The sequence below is a fragment of the Balaenoptera musculus genome, chromosome 1, assembly GCF_009873245.2.
Source record: "Balaenoptera musculus isolate JJ_BM4_2016_0621 chromosome 1, mBalMus1.pri.v3, whole genome shotgun sequence".
Taxonomy (NCBI): domain Eukaryota; kingdom Metazoa; phylum Chordata; class Mammalia; order Artiodactyla; family Balaenopteridae; genus Balaenoptera; species Balaenoptera musculus.
This window is the reverse complement of record NC_045785.1, coordinates 82,814,791-82,835,196: the sequence shown is the minus strand read 5'-3', so window position 1 is coordinate 82,835,196 and position 20,406 is coordinate 82,814,791. Positions and strand designations below refer to the sequence as shown.

The 20,406-nt window shown below is 45.6% G+C and overlaps 1 protein-coding gene across 3 annotated transcripts in view; it reads left to right on the top strand.

The window, feature by feature from the left end:
• ABCA4 (ATP binding cassette subfamily A member 4) overlaps window positions 1-20,406 on the top strand; it is a 126,012-nt gene that overhangs the window by 16,829 nt on the left and 88,777 nt on the right. For all 3 annotated transcript variants that reach the window (XM_036830186.1, XM_036830196.1, XM_036830204.1), the window contains exons 5-8: window positions 275-402; window positions 4,938-5,135; window positions 17,531-17,620; window positions 19,941-20,181. In XM_036830186.1, the coding sequence (XP_036686081.1) occupies window positions 275-402; window positions 4,938-5,135; window positions 17,531-17,620; window positions 19,941-20,181 (657 nt within the window). The remainder of the gene's footprint in view (window positions 1-274; window positions 403-4,937; window positions 5,136-17,530; window positions 17,621-19,940; window positions 20,182-20,406) is intronic.

Here is a 20,406-nt window from a genome sequence, read left to right as displayed (position 1 = left end):
CCACTGTCCAAGACCAACTCCACAAAGCATCCGATGGCCGCCACCCCGACCTGACTTTTTCCACCTTGTGTGCCTTCTCACTAAATGTGGCTCGTCTGCTCCAGCAGTAAATGCTGTGACTGCCACTGGCAGGGGCCCTGGCTCTTAGGTGCTCCCAGGGAACCCAAAACAGAGCCTTCCTCTGAGAGTCAAGTTAGAAATCAATTCTAGATGTTTTCCTTTTTTTGACCCATCTCTCCTCCGACACCCTGTTCTTTTTTTCATTCCTACGCAGGAAGAGGAATACGAATACGGGATGTCCTAAAAGATGAGGAAACACTGACACTGTTTCTCATAAAGAACATTGGCCTGTCTGACTCAGTTGTCTACTTTCTGGTCAACTCCCAAGTCCGTCCAGAGCAGGTAGGTGGATGTCATTGGTCAGTGGTCCCTGGAGGGGAAGGGTGGGCACTGAGCCTGAGCCTGAGAAAGGCAACGGAGACCTTGAGTTTCTTTTTTCCTTCTTGCTTTCACATTCAGAATCATTCACATTCATGCCGCACACTCAGGAGAATACCTGGGGGTCACTTGTGGTGATGAGCATTCCCATCGCAGGGTTCTGGAGCGGCACAAATCCTGGCAGCCCTTAAAACATCTCAGAGTTTATGACTGGAAGGAACCTTAGAGACCATGTGGCTCAAACTCCTTTTATAGTTGAGGAAACTGAGCTTTATTCATGTATTCACCAAATACGTAGAGATGTTTTAGGTACCAGAATACAGTGGGAACAATACGAGGAAACCCCTGACTCTGGGAGCTCATATTCCAGCGGGGGCGACAGGCAATAATCAAGTAAGCCAAGGGCACCTACGTGCGTTTCCAGATTGTGAAAGGGGCTGTGAGGAAGGTCTAGCAGGGTCGGAGTTAGGGAGGGACTGGGGGCAGTTTTAAATTCGATGGGCAGGGAAGACCTTCCTGAGGAGGTGCTATTTGAGCAGATCTAACTGAAGAGAAGGCACCATGCAAATGCCTGTGAGAGGAGAGTTCCAGCCAAGAAAAAGGCAAAGCCAGGGTCTGAGTGTGCTGAGGTGACCTTCAAGGTCACAGAGCCCAATAACGGCTGCAAGTAGAAGCAGACCTCTGATTTCCTGGACCATTTCTTCCCAGTGCCAGGCGAACTCCTTCTATCCCCCCCAAATCGATTTTGTCTGTTTTCATAATCTCCTGTATTTATTCAGAGTGTTTTTACCACTAACATATGACTTTCACATCTGTTAGCGCCTGTGCTCCTCACATTAATCCCGAGATGGGTCAAACAGATGGGGAAACTGATGTGCCTGGTGATTGACTGACTTGTGCACAGCTGTAGAGCTAGAATTGTCCGAGTTGGCACGGAATCCAGGTCTTCTCGTTCCTAGTCCCATGCTCGTTCAGTGGTTCTCAGGGTCCAAGACCAATAGCCTCAGCAAGGACTGGGAGTAAATTCTCAGGCCCCATCCCAGACTGACCAGCAGTCTCTGCTTTAACAAGCCCTCCAGGTCGTTCTGATGGCTCAGGAATGAGAACCACTGCTCTAGTTTGGGGCCTCATGGGCTCCTGGCCCAGCGTCCTGGGGGTGTGGATTCCTAGTGTGATGAACATGGTGAGAACGCATGATAAGCAGGGGCCTTAGCACAGACGCCCCACCTGGCTCTCCTGGCCAGGACTGCACCTCCTCTAGACTCCAGGGGAGACAGAGACGTAAATAGAGAATTTCAGGGCCTGTGTCAGTCCTGAGGCAAAGGTCTGCACAAGGTGCTGTCTGAGCCCAGAGAAGGGAGGGGACCCACCTGCCTGGCTGAGATTGGCTCCTTTGAAGGGGGTTTTCAAGCTGGTTCCCAGCACAACAGTGGAGAAGCCCATACCTGCTTTTCTGGCTTCTCAGACCCTGAGGTTTTCACTGAAACTAGACAAGGGGAGCTGAGGTTCAGCCCTGAGGCAGAGTGTCAGGGCCCTTGGAACCCGGCACCCCCAGTGCCCAGGCTTGGCCACAGTGCGCTCCTGGGGCGGCCCTTGGGGTCAGGCCTGGCTGCCCGGCCCTGCTTGGCTCCCCTCCCATCCCAAGCCGGGGGCGGGGGGTGGGCAGCATCACTTGCTCACTTTCCCCTTTGCTTTCTCTTCAGCTCATAAAACTCAAGTCCTGGAAATGCCTGTGATGACTTCCAGTTGGTAATAAAAGGGAGATGGAGATAAGGGCAGGAATTTAGGGGAAATTTCTTTCCAGTTCCTCACCTACGTGACATTTGGGTTTCTAGTTGCTGTGCTGCTGGCATTAGGGCTGAGGCCTTTCATGTGGGGAGAAGACAGGGCCTGGGCCACTGGGGTGTGCCTTTATTTAGTGTTGCAGTTTCTGATTAGCTGATGCTTTCCTGATCAGCAAAACTCAGAGCTTAGGAAGGAGCCCAGCTCCTGCGCTCCAGAGGCCGGTCATGTGGATCCAGCTCCCTCCATGCCTCCGTGCCCACCCTGCTTCTTAGCCCGACTGCCTTGTGTGCCTTCCTCCTGATCTCTATCTCGGTCTCCTTGACAGAACTGTCCACGCGAATTTTCCTCCATGACAGTAGTGCTCTCTCTGTGCTGTCTGTAGGGTAGCCACTAGCCACATGTGGCTGGTGGGCGCTTGAGATGGGGCTAGTGCAGCTGAGGAACTGAATTTTTAAATGTTATTTAATTTTAATTATTTTAAATTTAAGCAGCTACATGGGGCTTGCAGCTCTCTACCCAATCATCCTCATTATACATGGAATTTCGTTTTTTACCATTAGAACTGGATATCCCTCTGCCTAGTGTCTGAGCACAGCTCCAAAGGGAATAACATCACTCGGTCTCTCCCCATTGAGGGAATTATTAGGCAATTAAAGTAATACGGTTCTCTGGTCCATCCCTCATCACACCTCTCACCCCCAGCCGTGCAACCTCCTGAACATTCTTCCAGGCCCAGCTCAAGTGTTGCATCCTCAGTGAAACAGTTCATAAACCCTCCCTTCTTTGTCCTGCGCCCTCCCCCTTCCCTAATCGACAAAGAGCTAACGGGTAATGGTTAAGCACAAGCTGTGTGTTCAAATCTCAGCAAGGTCACAAGGTTCACTGCAAGTTAATAAGCAATCTGTTTCCTCATTGGTAAAATGGAGATAATAAAAGTACCTACCATATACGGTGGTTGTGGGGGTTAAAAGAATTAATATCCGTGAAGCAATTAGAATAGTGCATGGCACATAATAAACACTCAATAAATACCAGCTACTTTTACTAGCAATTCTCAACACTCCCTCTTCTGCACTCTGGTTTCACGACGTTCAGTCTAGCACCTCCTGCTGTTTAAATGCCTGCATTTCCAGCTAGCCTGGAAACTAGCCTAGCTAGTTTTGGGGAGGGCAGAAAATTCATCTTATTCTCGCTGTATCCCCAGTAACTCTCCTAGTCCCTGCAGAATGGGAACGCAGTGAATGAGCATTGAGTGAATGAGTTGCATTTTCATGGTGTCCCAGCTTTCTCCCTCGCCTGTTGTGTAACCTTCTCAAGTCACTTAACCCCTTTTCCATCACTTCCCTCCTCTGGAATATTAGAGGTTTGGACTCTAATGAGCTCATTAATTCCCTCCACCTCAAAATGTTTCAGACTCTGGGAGTAGAGTTGGGGTGAGGTTTTGCCTGGAGATGAGAAGTAAGGTATGGACAAAACAGGAAGGCTCTGTTGGAATATGCACCCAGTTACAGGCCCCTGAGATCCACGGAGTCCACACCCACTCAGCACCAGCTGTGACCTGGGCCTCATTTGGGGACTGGGCTTCTGTGTGTGGTCTGGACAGTTTCCATACAGGGGGCAACAGAGACCCACCTGCTCCGTTCTCCAGCCCAGAGGATTGTGTAGAAGGCATGGGACTGTGGAGGCCAGGGAAGTTCATGAACCTGTTCTATTTATGGTATTTAGGGTTTTGTCCACTACTGGGAGTCCAGGACTCCAGGAGGCCAGTTACTGTGCTGGGTGGACAAGGGTCCCTGGCCAGGGTTGAGGCCTCCTTGGCCTCTGGAGGCCATCATGGGGATTGTGCTCCACAGGAGCTTCCGGATGTGGGAGCTCCAGGGGTTAGCATCGTCAGATAAACTACAGGGTGCCTGGTTAAATTTGAATTTTAGGTAAACAACAAACAGTTTTTCAGCATGAGGATGTCCCATTTGGACTCTGTTTGGGACATAACTTGTACCAAAAATTGTTCACTGTTTATCTGAAATTCAAATTTAACTGGGCGCGCAGTATTTTTATTTGTTAAATCTGGTGAGACAGGAAGGCAGGGGTGGTCATTCACCATCACTCCGAATGCATTCTAGCCAGTCCCCCACCTCAGCTTCAGGAAGTAGTTCCTGATGGTACCTTAGCATCATGTGCTAAGAAGGGATGGCTTAAATTGTAAAGTCTCTCTGCTAAAATGAGGCCTGGGAATATATTCGTTTTCTATGGCTGCTATAACAAATTACCACAAACTTAGTGGCTTAAAACAATACAAATTTATTATTTTATGGTTCTAGAGGTCAGAATCTTTAAAGTCAAGGAGCCAGCAGTGCTGTGCTCCTTACTGAGGGAAGTAGAGGAAAATTCATTTTCTTGCCTCTAGAGACTGTCTACTTTCCTCGGCTGGTGGCCTCCCTTCATCTTCAAGGCAGACATTGTTTCTTCTGCTTCCCTCTTCCACATTTAAAGGACCCTTGTTATTACATTAGGCTCACCCAGGTAATCCAAAATAATCTCCTTATTTTAAATTCAGCTGATTAGCAACTTTAGTTTCATCTGCAAGCTTAATTCCCCTTGCCGTGCCACAGAACGTATTCACAGGTTCTGTGGGTTAGGACATGGACAACTTTGGGCGGGCCAGTCTTCCTCTGCGACAGGGAGGTTTCCAGTGTTGCTTTTCCTTTCTGCAGTTTGCTCATGGAGTCCCAGACCTAGTGCTGAAGGACATCGCCTGCAGTGAGGCCCTCCTGGAGCGCTTCCTCATCTTCCCCCAGCGCCGTGCGGTGCACACGGTGCGTGATGCGTTGTGCTCCCTCTCCCAGGGCACCCTACAATGGATGGAAGACACCCTGTACGCCAACGTGGACTTCTTCAAGCTCTTCCATGTGGTAAGGGAGGTATCCAGCTGCCCGCCCCTTGGGGGGTAATTACTGGAGGCAGTAGGGCCTGGTGGCAGGCCATCGGGGACTCACAAATTGACAGTCAGGGAAGGCACGAACCTGGTGTTCCAGACATTCCTTGTTCAAGACAAGACAAGACAGGCTCCAAAGGCCCGGGAATCAACTGATAGTATTTCCAGAGCCGTGGCCCAGACATCCAGGAGTCACCGTTAGGATCACCATTAGATATGTGCTGTGGTAGGTCTGGGTCCCCCCCCAGATGTGGGATAAGCCCTCTTCACCACCTCTGGCAGTGTGGAAAGGAGGAGCTAGGTGATCGTGGAAAAATTGTTAACCTTTCCTGGCCCCATCACTCATCTACAAAACAAATATAATACTTTATAGATACATTAAAAATACATGCAAAGCATTTAATAAATTTCAGTAAATGAGAGCTTCACATTCCCTTCTCTGGGTCTGCTCTTGACCCCAAACTTTACTGTTTCTGGATTAAAAAAACAACAACAACAAAGCAAGAGAAAATGTCATAGAAAATTTCCAAAAATTTGGAAAGCCTGACCTAGCTCAGCACTGTGTTCAGAAGTGCATCCCAGACAGACTTCTTGGGATCCAGTCATATCTTCTCTTTTGCTAGAAGGGTAAGATGAGAGGGAATTATATAAAGGAGGCATCAAGCATTGGTTCTCGTACTTCAGAGTGTAGGAAAATCATCAAGGAAGCCGGTAAAAGATGCAAGTTCCACATTCCCACCCCCAGAGACTGATTCAGGAGACCTGGGCTAGGCCAGAATCTGACCTGTTACCTTAGGTGATTCTGATGGAGGTCATCGTGGGCCACGCTTTAAGAAACACTCAGAATTAGAATTAGGATTTTCTAGCATTGAATTGTGTTTTCTCTTTTGCCTACGTTTTAATTTCTGGAACTATGTTTCGGAGAGTGTCAATCAGTGAGAACATGGCAGAGGAATTTGTGTTTTGTCTTTTTACATTTGCTCTCTCAAGTCCCAGGAAACTTGCTCTAGCCTTGCCCTCAAAAGCAAGGTGAAGGCTTTTAAAAACAAAACAAAATAAAACAAGACCCCACAGTTTCTGGCAGGGTTCGCACCTCATCCCTTTCAGTGTGACTTTTCCTTGGAATGTTACTCCATAATTTCCCCAGCTCATCGGGGGGCCTCCAGGATGGGTAAGAGGGGTCAGATCTATGGATGCCACCAGCCCTGAGAGCCAAGGGCCCCAGAGAAGGTCTCTGCAGGGAGATTAAAAAGCCATGCAGTTCAAACTTCTCTGTCCGAAGTTCCATGAGGAACCCGATTTTAGACACACTTCTTAGCTTGTTTTCAGAATCAGACAGGAGAGTGAGTAGGTGATAAAAATCCTTATTCTGAGTGGCTGAACCCCCCCCCCAGCACAGTGGGAGCCCAGTGCCTGCGTTTGCAGAGCTGTGGGAGCTTCCCTGGGTGCCTGGGATAGTGCAATCCTCTGGTCACTAGAAAACGGGCAGGGTCCTGCATCTCTTTTTGCAGCACCTTGGCCACTGGTATAGTACATGTACCTTTGGGGCATGAGGACAGCCTGGATAATAGCAGGAGAAAGGGGAACCTGGGCAAAACTTTTCATTAGGGTCTGAACCCATACCTCAGGCTACTGGCTTCAGGATGTTTATTTATCAGATAAGAAAGACTAGACTGTCTTTCCTGCTGCCCTTACATGCTGCTCTGGCAAGTGTTAGAGTTCAGAAACCAGAGGAGAATTTTGGCCTGTCACCCTCACCAACCCGAGATGGACCCTAGGTACTCGCCCGTGTCCATGCACTTAAACCTGAATTGGGCCAGGCACTGTGCTGAGGCCAAGGGCCCAAACATGGCTTTCATGCCCTCACTGAATTCCCAGTTACCCTGAGACAGACAAACAGGCCATGTCACAGCACTGAGGCTTAGGACATTTGGCCCCTAGAGCAGTGGTACCCAGGCCTGGTTGCACACCGAGTCACCTGGGGAGCTTTTAAAAACTACAAGTGCCCCCCCCCCACCTTCATCCCATAGATTCTGATTAGTTGCCTTTAGCATTTTTAAAAGCTTCCCAGATCATTCTAATGTCCAGCCAGGGCTGAGAATCACTGACCTACAACATAGGAGTTTGATTTACAGTCTCAATTTCTGTAGAGCAAGCCCAATAATAGTAGTAGTACCCAAATGCCCCTAAGGCTTCGAAGTACTTTCATTTGATCACCCCTAACGCCAGGATGCTATGCAGATGCATCCTCCCTGCTGTCCTCTTAACGAAGCCGCTGAGCGACCCCAGAGACTGCCAAGAGGAGCAAGTTGTGGCAGGAGGCAGGCTTAGCCAGGAGATAGTGCTGCCCCTACCTACCATCTTTTTGTTCCTGCTGGTCTCTGTTTGGGAAGGCCTAACCAAGACAGGACACATCGGCCCCAAGCAAAGAGGACAAACACCCTATGTGGTGCCCTTGAAATGGGCTTTTCCAGCTGACAAATGGACTGAGTGGCTACACATTTTTTTTTTAATTACTAAGAAGGAAACCTAAAAGCAATTGCAGGCAGTAAGATGGGATTTTTCCTCCTGTACCCGTCCTATTGTGTTTTTAGTAAAATAGCCCTGAGGCGGGCACAGAAAGGCTCAGGGCAGAGCCTCCGACCCTCTCAGAGGAGCTTGGGCCAGGCGGGAGGCAGGGGCAGGGGCCTCTCTGGGACGAGTCTGCTGTTGCAGCTGGTTGGCGAGCAGCCATGCTTAGGTCCAGCGCCCGGAATGCTGTGCCTTCTGTTCTCCTGGGCTGTTTCTCACGCACACGTACACCAGCGCATAAATAAGGTTTTAGTAAATGCCAAGTTGGTGCTCACTAACAGAGAGAGAGGGGCCATCTCAGCAAACCACCGCACGGCTCCTGCCTCTGTTGTGTCAGGACCTGGGCGTGTGGGTGGAAGTGTAACCTCCAAACCAGACCGTGGAGCCAAGAGACTCAGAGAGGGGCGTTGGGGACTCAGCACCAACTGGGGCCAGCTGTGTTTTTCCTCAGCCCCTTGGAGATCAGAAGTGAGTGTTGTCACCCTCAAATAATCCAAATGCAGTACCCTCGCCTTACTCCACCCCACCCATCCCCATATGTACGCTCGCGCCTGCGCGCCTACACATGCACGTGCACACACGCTGGATGGCCAGTGACCTAGGTGGGCTGGGACGAAAACAGCAGCCAGCTGGCTGGATTTTCTCCAAGGAGGTTTAGCCCCTCTTGGTTTCACCTGGGTTGAGACAGTTTGAAAGAGCTTGTCTTCACCTGTGGCCTTTTTGGGCTTAACGCCCCCAGCTTGAAACCCCAGAGCTCAGACCTGGGTCCAAGGTACGGCGACTGCCAACACTACCTGAAACGTTCCACACCTCATAAAAAATGGTGTGTCAGTTTTGGGTGAGGGGTTGGGCCATTTCCCATCTGATTTGGCCCAGGGCGTGTGTGTCCCTCCCCCTCCTCCCCCTCCTCCCTCTGCAATCCTTCCTGTTTTCTCTCCGACTCTGGTGCACAGCTTTGAAATCTTGCTGAGAAGCGAATCTGTCCCCTCGGCTCTGCGTGTTTATTTGTGGAAGTTCGGCGGGGAACTGAGGAGGTGCCAAGACCTGCCACATTGCTGGGAAATCTGCGTTCCCTCCCTTCCCCCTTCTCAGTGGATGTTGATAGAGGAAATTTGGCCTCCCCGGCATTTTGGCCCATGGTTTTCCCCTTTGCAGTTGCTTCCAGTGTGACATGATTCAGCTTTCTTTCCTTTCCCTCAACTGCTACTCAGTCAAGGTTTTTACTTTTCTGACTTCATTTTCCCCGTGTCTTTGTGACTGTGGGGTGGCTGAACACTGAGTTCCGCAGAGGAAAGCCCGGTCTTGGGGGTGCTTGCTGCATGCTCTTTTCAGTGTCCCGCTTTGTTCTTGGCTCTGCTCCCTAAATTCCTGAATCATTGGGAATAAATGCGGGTGGAGTGCCCCTGCCCAGTGTGAGCTGGCCATGGTTTCTGCTCTCTTGGATCATTCGTTGCAGTTTGTTAAATTTCAACTATGCGTTTCAGTTTTCAGGTGATATTGCTGCGTCAAAATTCTCTGGAAAGGCCCCATGTCTCCAGGATTTTACCATGAGGTCCCATTAATGACTTAATTTCATGATCTCTCTCCCTTCTGATTTCTGAATCTTTGGGCTGTCAACTTTCTCCCATTTCTGTGTGGGGGGTTTAGGGAGGGAAGAGGAGAAAGGAGTGGTATCCAGTGCCAGCAGTGTGGAGGGAGGTGCAGCAGGGCTGCTGAGTGAAAGCAAAACCAAGTCAGCAAATAGGATTTTTTTGTTTTTTGAAAATTATTAAGCCACAGCAAGTATAGTTGATTTACAGCATTAGTATTTGTTCTTCCTACATCTACAAAATTATGTGTCTATTATATTTCAAAATTTTGGCGAACTGATTTTGATAAGGAAGAAATAAAAAGGAAATAGAAGAGAGGAACATTAATGTACATTAAATATATATTAGGCCCATGGGCTTGATTGCCATTGGCCTGCCTTGGTTTCTTTTAGACTCCAGGCATGAGTAGGCTAGGGCTTATTTTCATGCCAGATCAGATGCTGTTTTATGAATTTAAAAAGAAAAAAAGACTGAGAGGTCAATACTAAAGTCACTTAGAACACAAACAGGCCCCTACAAAGAGTGCTTTTAGGATAATGGGTCCTGGGGTTCTGGCCTTTATTCAGTAGCTGTAGATTGAGCACCAACATGTTAGGCATCCGGTTTTCTCCAAGGTAAACTGGTTTAAAGAAGGATCTTGGCCTCTGACATTTCTTATCTCTCCAGAACAGTAGTTCTTAATCTTTTTATGGATTAGAACTGCCTTTGAGAACCTGACAACAGCTCTAAACCTTTTCCCTAGAGAAACATAAGTTCACACAGACACACAGAGGGTGGGGCTCTTGGAGCCTCTGAAGTCAGACCCCAAGTTAAGAGCTTTTGAGTTAAAATTTCTTTCCTACTTACCATTAATATATGTCCTTTCCTAAAGGCTCTCAATATAGCCACAGATTCTTCCTTAACTCTCCTTATGAAGTAATCAGCTTCTCCCCTGAGCACAGGACCCAGTAGTGAGAGGACCAGAGGGTGGGCAGCCAGCTGGGGCCCACAGAGATCTCCTGGTGGTCAGGGACTGGGTCCTGGCTCTGCACTGGCTCCTTTCTTGCTGTCATTGAAAAGGAACTCAGCCTCTCCATCTGTAAAATTGAGATCGCAAAACCTATTCCATGTATCGCATGGGATCCAGTGGTGAAATTCACATTAGAGAAGAGTTGGAAAAGTGCTTTGAAACAAAAAGCATTTTTGCTCTTCCAGAAACAAGAATGCAGCTGCTTTGTGGAGGGCCCCACTGTGCCCCGCCCCCATTGCTCCACTCCCAGAAGCGTCCTCCTCAAACACTTAGGTGGGACATTCTCCTTCCTCCGACCCTCAGACTAGGAAGAGGTCTATCTCATGGGGTCGCCTTTTGACTTCCCATAGATTCCAAAACCAGTTTTGCTTTCATCAACCACAAATACCAAGACTGAAGTCACCTCAGAGAGAAAAAGGCCCAGTTTCTGTTGAGCCAAAAAAAGTCCCATAACTTCTCTGTTCAAGAGCCCACCCTCTCGTTCAGACTCTCTGCCCCCTCCAGTCCTGGGAAACAGCATGTCTCTGTGACCTCTCCCGGTAGAGACAGTTTGGCATTTCCCCCCTGCTCTGAGTGATTTAGTCTGAATTCTCCACTCCTGACGCATTTCCTGGTACTCAGGGTGTCCCCTCCTGGTCGCCCCCTCACCACTGAAGCCGGCTTCCTCTCTTTTCATCTGATGCTTCACAACTGTCAGGTTGCAGCAAACATGCTTCAAATCTACATTCCTCCAGTTGCCTAGCAACAACTTCCCTACCGGATAAATCTGGATTTCCTGTAGCGGCCCACAATTAAACACAGTGGGCCCCTCACTGTCTGTCCACCGTTTCATCTGTTCTTCACCTCTGTCTGGGTGCTTCAAAGGCAGCAGCTCATCCCTTACTCCAGAGCCTTCCACCAGCTCCCGGAGGCCACATTATCCCTATAAAGACACTTTTAACCCAAGGCTACCTATTTACCCTTGTGTTAGATAGATCCTCAACTTAGAAATCAATACTGTTTTCCAGATGGCCTTCTTTGAATCAGAGAAAGTAAAACAAAACTTTCAACTCATAAAACATTCCTTTTGTGTGCTGGCAGAGTGACATCTGTTTGATTAACCCATTGGATCCAAAGCATCAGCAAGAATTGCTCAAACAAGACTTTTTTAGTAGCTAATATGCCTTATTCTGCCTTAGGAAAAAATATTACACAGTCCCAAAGGACAGACATGTATCTTGTCCCTTGGGAACCCAGAGACCTCATGTAGCCAGAATCTTCTTGGCTACTGTCTAGGACCTTGTATCCATTTCTTAAGTACTGGATCAAGGCCCAGGGACCCCTCAAATCAACCATAGCTGATGGGAGATGATAGAGACATACCTTTTCAAGAGCCCTATTTGTATATCCAATTTTCCTTCCTGACAAGGTCTAATCAGACCTTGAACTTGGGTTGGCAGTGCTGAGGCCAGTCGTGACATGGAAGGGTTACTTGTTGTTTGGGAAATTAAGAGAACTTATTTGGCATAGGAAGCAGTGGTGTGTGTGTGTGTGTGTGTGTGCGCGCACGTGTGTGTGAGTGATGATACTTGCCATTTTGGTCTGTGACCTTTTTTCCAGAAATGGTTTCACATTTCCATTCAAATAAATTTACAGTCCCTTCCGGTTCTTTTGGCAAGAACAGTCCATGCGAATTTGAATAGATAATGGGAGAGGGAGCCCTGGGAAATTTATTTTATAATTTATGGCAACATCAGTCAGACAATTGGTGACCAGATACGTATGAAGTGTTCCCTGGGGGGACGGGCACTGTTCTGAGATGTAGGTGGTATCTAAAACGAAAGTGTGAGTATAAGACCTTCATTATTTACCATCTCCACTGGAAAGAGCTAGGAAAGGCATTGCAGCTATGGTACCCGGCACACAGCTGGAACTCAGTAAATATTTGTATAATGAATATTATTAAATTATTAACAAGACTGAAAAAGAAAATGCTAACCAGACACACAAATGCATCTCAAGCAGTTGTTCCTCCTGTTCCCTCTTCCCCAAATTTCTGGTCTTATTCTTATCTGGCTGTCTCTCCAGTCTCTCTTGCCATCTCTCCTTACATTCCTCCCTCCACCTGGAATTCCTGGTCCTCCCGTTCTGTCCACAAATACTGCCCTCATCCTCATGATCATCACCTTGTCTTCTTTCAAACATTAGCCAAGTGTCACCTTCGCCATCCCCAGGTGGAACTGACCACCCCCTTCCTGTAAGTCACCATCATACCTTGTAAAAACATCTCTCATGAAATGTAAAATCACAATAGACTCCGTCTCTTTTCCACTAGAGTATATTTATTTCCTCATTAAGTAATACAACACATATTTATGGAGCATTTACTGTGTACCATACCCTGAAGATATAAAAACAAAATAAAGCCTATTCTTATGCTTAATGAGTTTACAGTGTAGTAGAAAGACAAATATCTTAAAAAATAATAGCAAACCAATATAAAAGTGATAAATAAATGCACTGAAGATTATAGGAGCAGCTAGGAGGGGCATCTACCCCATGGATAAGGAGGGCAGGAAGAGCATGACGGTGGGGGAAGGAAGGCTTTCTGGAGAAGGTGAGGTGGTTTCACATGAGTTGACTATGGCTAGTAGGGGTAAGGTGAGGATGGGGAGGAATGGGGTAGGTTGGCTGTCTTATCTATTAGGCCCTAAAATGATAGGCGTAGTACCTAAGGGAAAAAGGGTTTTCAGAGGCCTACAAGAATGTTTAAGAATTGAAAATTTAAAATTATGGCTCTGAAATACGAAGAAAAAGCTTTAGAATTAAAATTAATAAACATTAAATTGAATGTTTAAGAAAGGTAATATTATTCAACTTTTTGGTTAAATTTAATATTCATGAAATTTTAAATTAAAAAAACTGTTTTATAGTTCAGGTTTTCTCCCTTTACAAACATTCCTAAGTATTTGCAATGATTGCTGAGAAATTGTACCAGATCATTCATTTAATGAGTTAGTCAAGGTCAAATAATTTCAAAAGCAAAATTAAGAACCTTAAAAAATTATCTATCTATCTACCTACCTATCTATATCAATATATAGATATAGGTACATATAGCTATAGAGAGAGACACAGGTGCTTTTAATGTGTTGAATTTGAGGCAGGATGGAGTTTTAAGGCCAGAGTGTGCCTAGAGCCTATGGAGATGAAGGAGAGGGGATGGAAAGAAGATGTCCACTTAGGCAAAACATAGGCATGGGTAATCTCCAGCCCACAGTCAAGTGAGGAAAGCAGACAACAAACTCACAAAGATGAGAAAGTAATTAAAGGCGATAGGAGCTGTGACTGATTGATTGCTGTCCAATCTCTCTGGACACATGAGTGTGACAGTTGCTTATTTTCTGTGCCTCTGGGTTTCTAGTCCCTCTAGGTACCTCCCATTGTCTAGGACCCTGGTTGTTTTTCTCTGCACAGCTTCTCTAGACTCCATTCCTTGATTCCAGCTTCTTCCTAAGGTGGTCTTTCAAATATCTCTTTGCTCCCCTCTCTGCAATCTGAAGGCTCATCCTGCTCCAAACTCAGACCCAACACCAGCTCCTAAGTCACCAGGCTGGGGATTTTGACAATGGGATGGGAATGGGGAAGCATCAGTGATGACACTCAGGCTTCCAGCTCTGGTGAGTGGGCAGGAGGCAGTGCCACCAATTGAGGAGGGGCATCCAGGAACAGAAGCTGGTTTGGGAGAAGATGATGTGATCAGTTTAGGACAAGTTGGAGTTATGCAAATGTCCAACAGACAATTGAGGGATGGAGATGCAGATTTAGAAGTCATCGACAAAAAAGTAGCAGATTAAATGAGAGAGGGAATGAAAAAACCCAGAGAGAGTGTACAGAATGAGAAGAGTGAGGGTGTGGAGGTGGAGAATCTCATCATATAAGGGGAAAGTGGAGGCTGAAGAGCTTGTGGGAAAGGCAGGGAGGGAACAGAGAAAACCAGGTGAGATGAGTGTCATGAAGGTAAAGAACATGACCAAAAGTGTCAAGAGCAGAGAGGTCTGAACAGACAAGAACCAAAAGCATCCATTAGACTTTAAAACTGGGAATTCTAGTGAGAGCATCTTAGTAGGATGATGCGGGTGGAAGACTGGGAAGTGTTGGTGAGGAAATGAATCACTGAATGTGAACTGTTCTTCCAAGAAGTGTGGGAATAAGGGGTGGAGGAGGGAAGACCCTCCCGCAAGTAAGAGAGAATTCTTCCTGCCTTACTGGCTTTGATATGGGACATTGATGTTTTTTTCTGCCTTTGGACTCAAACTGAAACACCAACTCTTTGTGTGTCTCCAGCCTGCCAACTCACCCTGCAGATCTTGGGATATGCCAGCTTCCATAATTGCATGAGCCAATTTCTTATAATAAATCTCTTCCTATTTATATACATCCTATTGGATCTGTTTCTCTGGGGAACCCTAACTAATACACTGCCCTTAATGAGCATACCATTTCATGGAGTATCAGGCATAGAAACATTTATAGTCAATCTGCTTCTTGCTAGAATATAAGTATTCATTCATTCATCATGTTCAATATGTGCCTGAATGTCTACTATGTGCCTAGCACACAGACACAGTTCTTGTCTATATGGAGCTTAGAATCTAATAAGAGAGACAGATAACACATAAACAGAATAATTACCAGTGGTGAAGAGTACAAGGAAGGAAAAAAGGAGGACACCTTAAAAGAACATAACAGGGCAAGGGCAAGCAAAGAAGCATAGATAAAGAAGTATCATCTAACTCTACCGTGGGGACGCTGTCTTTCACATAGATAGTGGTATCAGGACTGAGACTTGAAGAATGAAGAAAACTTTACCAGGCAGAGAAGGCGGGGAGGGGGAACAATGTGCAGAGCCAGGAGGCATGAGAAAGGGACCAACACGTTAGGGAATGTAGAATGAAGTCTGGATGCCGTAAGAGAAGCAAGAGAGAAGGCTAGAGAGGGAGCCAAGCACCAGCTCACGAGAGGCCAGGTGTGTCCAGCATGGGTATTGACCTCTCCTGGAGGCACTAGGGAGCCATGGAGGGTCTTTGTGCAGGAGAAGTGACATGATTGGATCGGGCTGTTGGGTAACTCAAGCTATAGTGTGGAGGGTACATTGGAAGGAAGGAGACTAGGGGCAAGGGGACAGGAAGAAGGCTGTTCTGATAGAATGTTCTGAGACAGAAGCAAGGAGAGCCTGAGCAAAGGCAGTCTAGTGAGGAAGGAAAAAAGAGAGGAGAGAATATTGACTTATTCGTTCATTCGTTCATTTATCCATTTATGCATGCAAAAATAAACTTTTTAAAAATTTTGAAATAGAAATAATTATAAAAGTAGAGAGAATAATATAATGAACCCCCATGTACCCATCACCCAGGTTCAACTATTATCAACATTTGGCTACTCCTGTTTCTTCTGTTCCTTTTTTTCCCTGAAGTCTTTTAAAGCAAACCACAGACAACATTTCATCCTCACATACTTCCCTATGTATCTCTAACATAAAAACTTACTTGTTTTAACAAAACCACAGTGCTATGATCACACCCAACAAAATTAACATTAATTCCTCAATATTACCTAATACCCAGTTATGTTCACTTTCCCTCTGATCGTTACAGCTGGTTTGTTCAGATCAAAATCAAAATAAGGTCCACAATGGCATTTTAATTGATGTGTATCTTAGATCCCCTTTCATCTGTGACAGATCTTATTGGAGAGAGCTAGGAGGGAGAGTCAACAGGACTGAGTGATATCTTGCCATTGGCACACATTTTTACCTGCTGCCTTTCTCCCTTCCTACCTGTTCTTCTCGGCAATTAAAGTGCTTTGCCCAACATACACTGAAGCTATTTTCGAGGAGTTTGAAAAGTAGACTATGGCAAGACCAAAGCCTAGGCCCAGTGTTAAGGTTAAGGAGAGAAGACTCTTCTCAGGGGTATAGTTTCAATGGTGGCTTTGCTGCTCCTTCCTCTAGAAAATTCTCCACCTGTCTGCTTTGTAGCTCTCATATGTAACAAAGCCTTTCATTATTACAGTTAGAAAGTAAGCCTGAAATGTTGATGCTCCAAGAGTGTACGTACACTTATTCTTCAGTTCAGAGTCAGAGAGAATACGAGGGCTCCTGCACCTACAGCCGGGAGAGAGGGGAGCAGGACCACAGCTAGAAATAGGAGGCTGGGCTGCTCAAAGCCTAACTCCACCTGCTTCTCTGCTCTGCCACAGCTAGATCAGTACACCCATCATTTAGGAGAGCCACACTGGCAAATAAAAAGGCAAGGCTTGTGGCTTGTGGTCCATAAATGCATGAATCAGAATTATATGTTGAGCTTGTTAAAATGAAGATCCGCTCAAGGCCTACTCAAGATGCACACTTGAGTTTGAAAATCACCATCTTAAAAGTTAGAATTCAGTCCTAAAAAACAGACTCGGTGATTCAATCATTTTTGAAACTGTAAAGAATGAAGTTATTCATTCAGGACTTGAACTTGATTTCCGGAAAACAAGGTGTTCACCTCAGGCTCTGGGACTTGGAGCCAGCAAGCTTGTGAACTTCCACGTTCCCCACCGCGGTGGAAAACGCACAAACAGCTCTGTGTTGCCGCGTGGGCCTGGGGTCACCAGAACACTGGCGTCACTTAGAGAATCTGCAAGGGAACTTCTCTCTCTTTAAGGCTGCCAGCCGCAGCTTTAAAAAGAAAGGTTCTGGAGTTGGCCGAATCTTCCGTAAGAGTGGTGCTGAACAGAGGAAGAGACACAACCTGTCTGGAAAGGACATAAAGGGACAACAATGACAAGGAAGCCCGAGGTGAACAGGTGGGCACCCTCTGCACGTGGCCTTCCTTTACACCCCAGCAGCTGTGCTCTGTCTTCCTGCCTCCAGGAGCCTTGTCTGGTGTTGCTAAACCAGCAATCAGAATCACTCTGTTGTATTTAATGTCACCATGAAACTATTTGTGATTGCCTAGCTCAGCAGGGCTGAGAATAAGAACCTTTGATTTTCTCGATTAGACAAAAGAAGTTTGTTTCTGAAAGCAATTTTTCAGAAGAGGTTCCGTGATCAAAAAGAAGGGAGGAAATGTTTTTCAAGCATACAGGAGATCAGATAGCACCCATGTATATATGTAGAACTATATATATATATATATATACTATATTTTTTAAAATATTTGTTCCTATCAATTACAGCTTCCCAGACTCCTGGACAGCAGTTCTCAAGGTATCAATCTGAGATCCTGGGGAAGAATATTATCTGATATGTCGCCAAGAATTCAAGAAGTAAGTGGCTTGATGGTAGTAATATAATTTCATTATATCTTTCCACCATTTTATCACACTTATTATGTCAAATAATTTAATTGTACCTCAGACCTGTTCAAGGAGTAATATATTTGATCTTTCCATCTAGCAATTTCAAAATACCTGTTCATATCCTTAATTATCTGTGCTCCTGGGTCGGAGGCAGAAAGAAAGGAACTGTTCGTCTAATTTCACACCTAGAAAGAAATAACACTCTGTCTGGTGTAGCAGATTATCAGTGGACTGACAGCTGAATCTAAGTCTTTCCACTCTTTCTGATGTGATCCAATATTCTATTATGCTCTTAAAATCCACATAAATCTATACCATTAATAGTAATCGCATACACTTACACAGTGCTTACAGGCACTAAGTGTCTTACATACATATTACATACTCATTTCATCACAAAGATAGTGACTTTTTTGTGTTGTTTTGTAAAAGATGTGCACATATTAATCAAATGCCAAGCCATTGCCCATGTATAAAATGATTCTCCACTCAACAGATGAGAGGTGCTGGGGTCATAATGATGAAGAGACAGATATGGTCACTGCCTTGTGAAATGTATAGTCCAACAGGGAAGAGAGATATGAAATGAACAATTATCTTCAAGTGTAATGAGTATTATGAAAGAGAGGCAAAAGGGGAAATATAATTTTCCCCAAACTTTTTTTCCCCTCCAGTATTCTCAGCTGACTTGGGCTTTGCCAACCTGGAAAACTGCATGGTTAGAATCTGTCCTCATAAAACTAAGCTCAGCCTGGGCAGAGTGCCGTGCAGGGAAAGTTAGAGAAGGGCCCAATATACTGATGGCCACCTGCTGCAGGGGGAGTCTCTGTTTAACATTCTTTTCTTCATAAGCATTTTAAAAATTCATATCAGTATAATAGGGTTGAAGTTGATAGAGAATTTTTTTTTAAATCTCCAAAACATATTAAAGCTCTTAATTCCATGTGGGAGTTGCAGAAGGTTTCTTGCCTGTCTAGATAGCAAGTCTAGCATTCGTGAACTGGGTTGAAGCAGATGGCCCAGTTTATGTTAACTGATACTAGACTATTTGACTCTGGAACAGCCCCTTCATCTCGGAGCGCTTTGAATAAATGAGCAACATAATAATGGTAATAACCCCTTACAAGACTGTCGTAAGACTTACTGTTGTTGAAGCAATTTGAGATTCCATCTTTATTATTGAAGCCTAGACTGAGATTATAGGCATGACTCAATATGTGGATTCTACATGGCGCTCAGCAGTTTCAGAGAGCAAGTGTTGGCATGTGGACAGAGAGGAGATGACAGGTAAACATCACTTATTGCAGTGGGAGAACTGTTTTCAGTCTCACCTGTTTGAATCCTAATGGTTTTTTAAATCCCCAAGTGCCTTTGAGAATAAGTAACCAAGTGTGTTTTGGGAATAAAAGTAGCATGATTTTTATTTTGTATTTTCCTTTAAAGTCAAATGGTATTTATTATGGGAACTGAGACCCTGGCAACTCTGGCAGCCCTCAACTTAGTTCTCAGCATTTTAGATCTACCTTCAAAAAACGAGGCCACTGAGTGCCACCGGTACCAATATGGAGAGATGACCACCAGCCTCTTCTTAGTTTGGTGAAGAATTTAAAGAGAGTTTTCCCAAGAATGGAGACTTCATCTGTTCTATATTTGCTTAGATCTTAAAACATACATAAATACACACACACACACACACACACACACACAGACACACACAAACACTAAAAGAAACCACAAGCCACACATTTCAGGGAAATGGAAGAGTTCACATTTGGTAAAGCTAAGCTAATAAGAAGCTAATTTTCCAAATATAGAAAGCTAAATTCTAAACTATTTGGCCAAAGAAATTTGCCCTGACTTTGCCTTTCTAGGACAGAGCTACTCCTCTATTTTATTTCCCAGTTTTCCAGTAGCTCCATCTTGGTGGGATAACAGAACCTAAGAACTGACTGATAGAGAAATATTCTCTGTGTTTCCCCAAGGACACATTCCCAAGGAATTCAAACTAAATGGACTGGAAAAGAGAAATAATATTGAAATACTTTGGAGGTTAACTCTTTTATTTTCTTTAAGGCTCATCCTAGTTTCCTCCTAGGCCCTGAGTGGACGGCAGTAGAATTTATTTCACAGCTGGATTAAGGATTGCTAAGCATATATATGTTTTCTTTTAAACGTGGAAATCAAATGCCTATGCCAAGGTCTCCCCAAACTTTGGAGCTTTGACTTCCCAGTGGATTGTGACTCTGACTACCTTAGCATAACCTGAAGCCTTTGCCTTGCCTCTCAGTTCATCCACCGACCAAGTGTTCAAGACTTGCTGTGGGTGACCAGGCCACTCGTGCAGACTGGCGGTCCAGAGACCTTCACACAGCTGATGGGCACCCTGTCTGACCTCTTGTGTGGCTACCCAGAGGGAGGAGGCTCTCGGGTGTTCTCCTTCAACTGGTACGAAGACAATAACTATAAAGCCTTCCTGGGGATTGACTCCACGAGGAAAGATCCTATCTATTCTTATGACAAAAGAACAAGTAAGTTTTCTAAGTCCTGCATATAAATTGGCTTCTGATGTTGGTTAAGCTGATGGGTTAACACTTCCAGGTGAAATTAATCCTGGGGTTGATTTTCCCCTGGTCTTGTTGAGGGGCCTTGGGCAAAGAGGTTTCTCCTTCCAGAGAGTCCATTTCCCCAAGTAGGAAGCGGGCAGTGCTCATAAAGAATTCTGGAAGTGAGCCATGGAAATAACTGAGACCCAC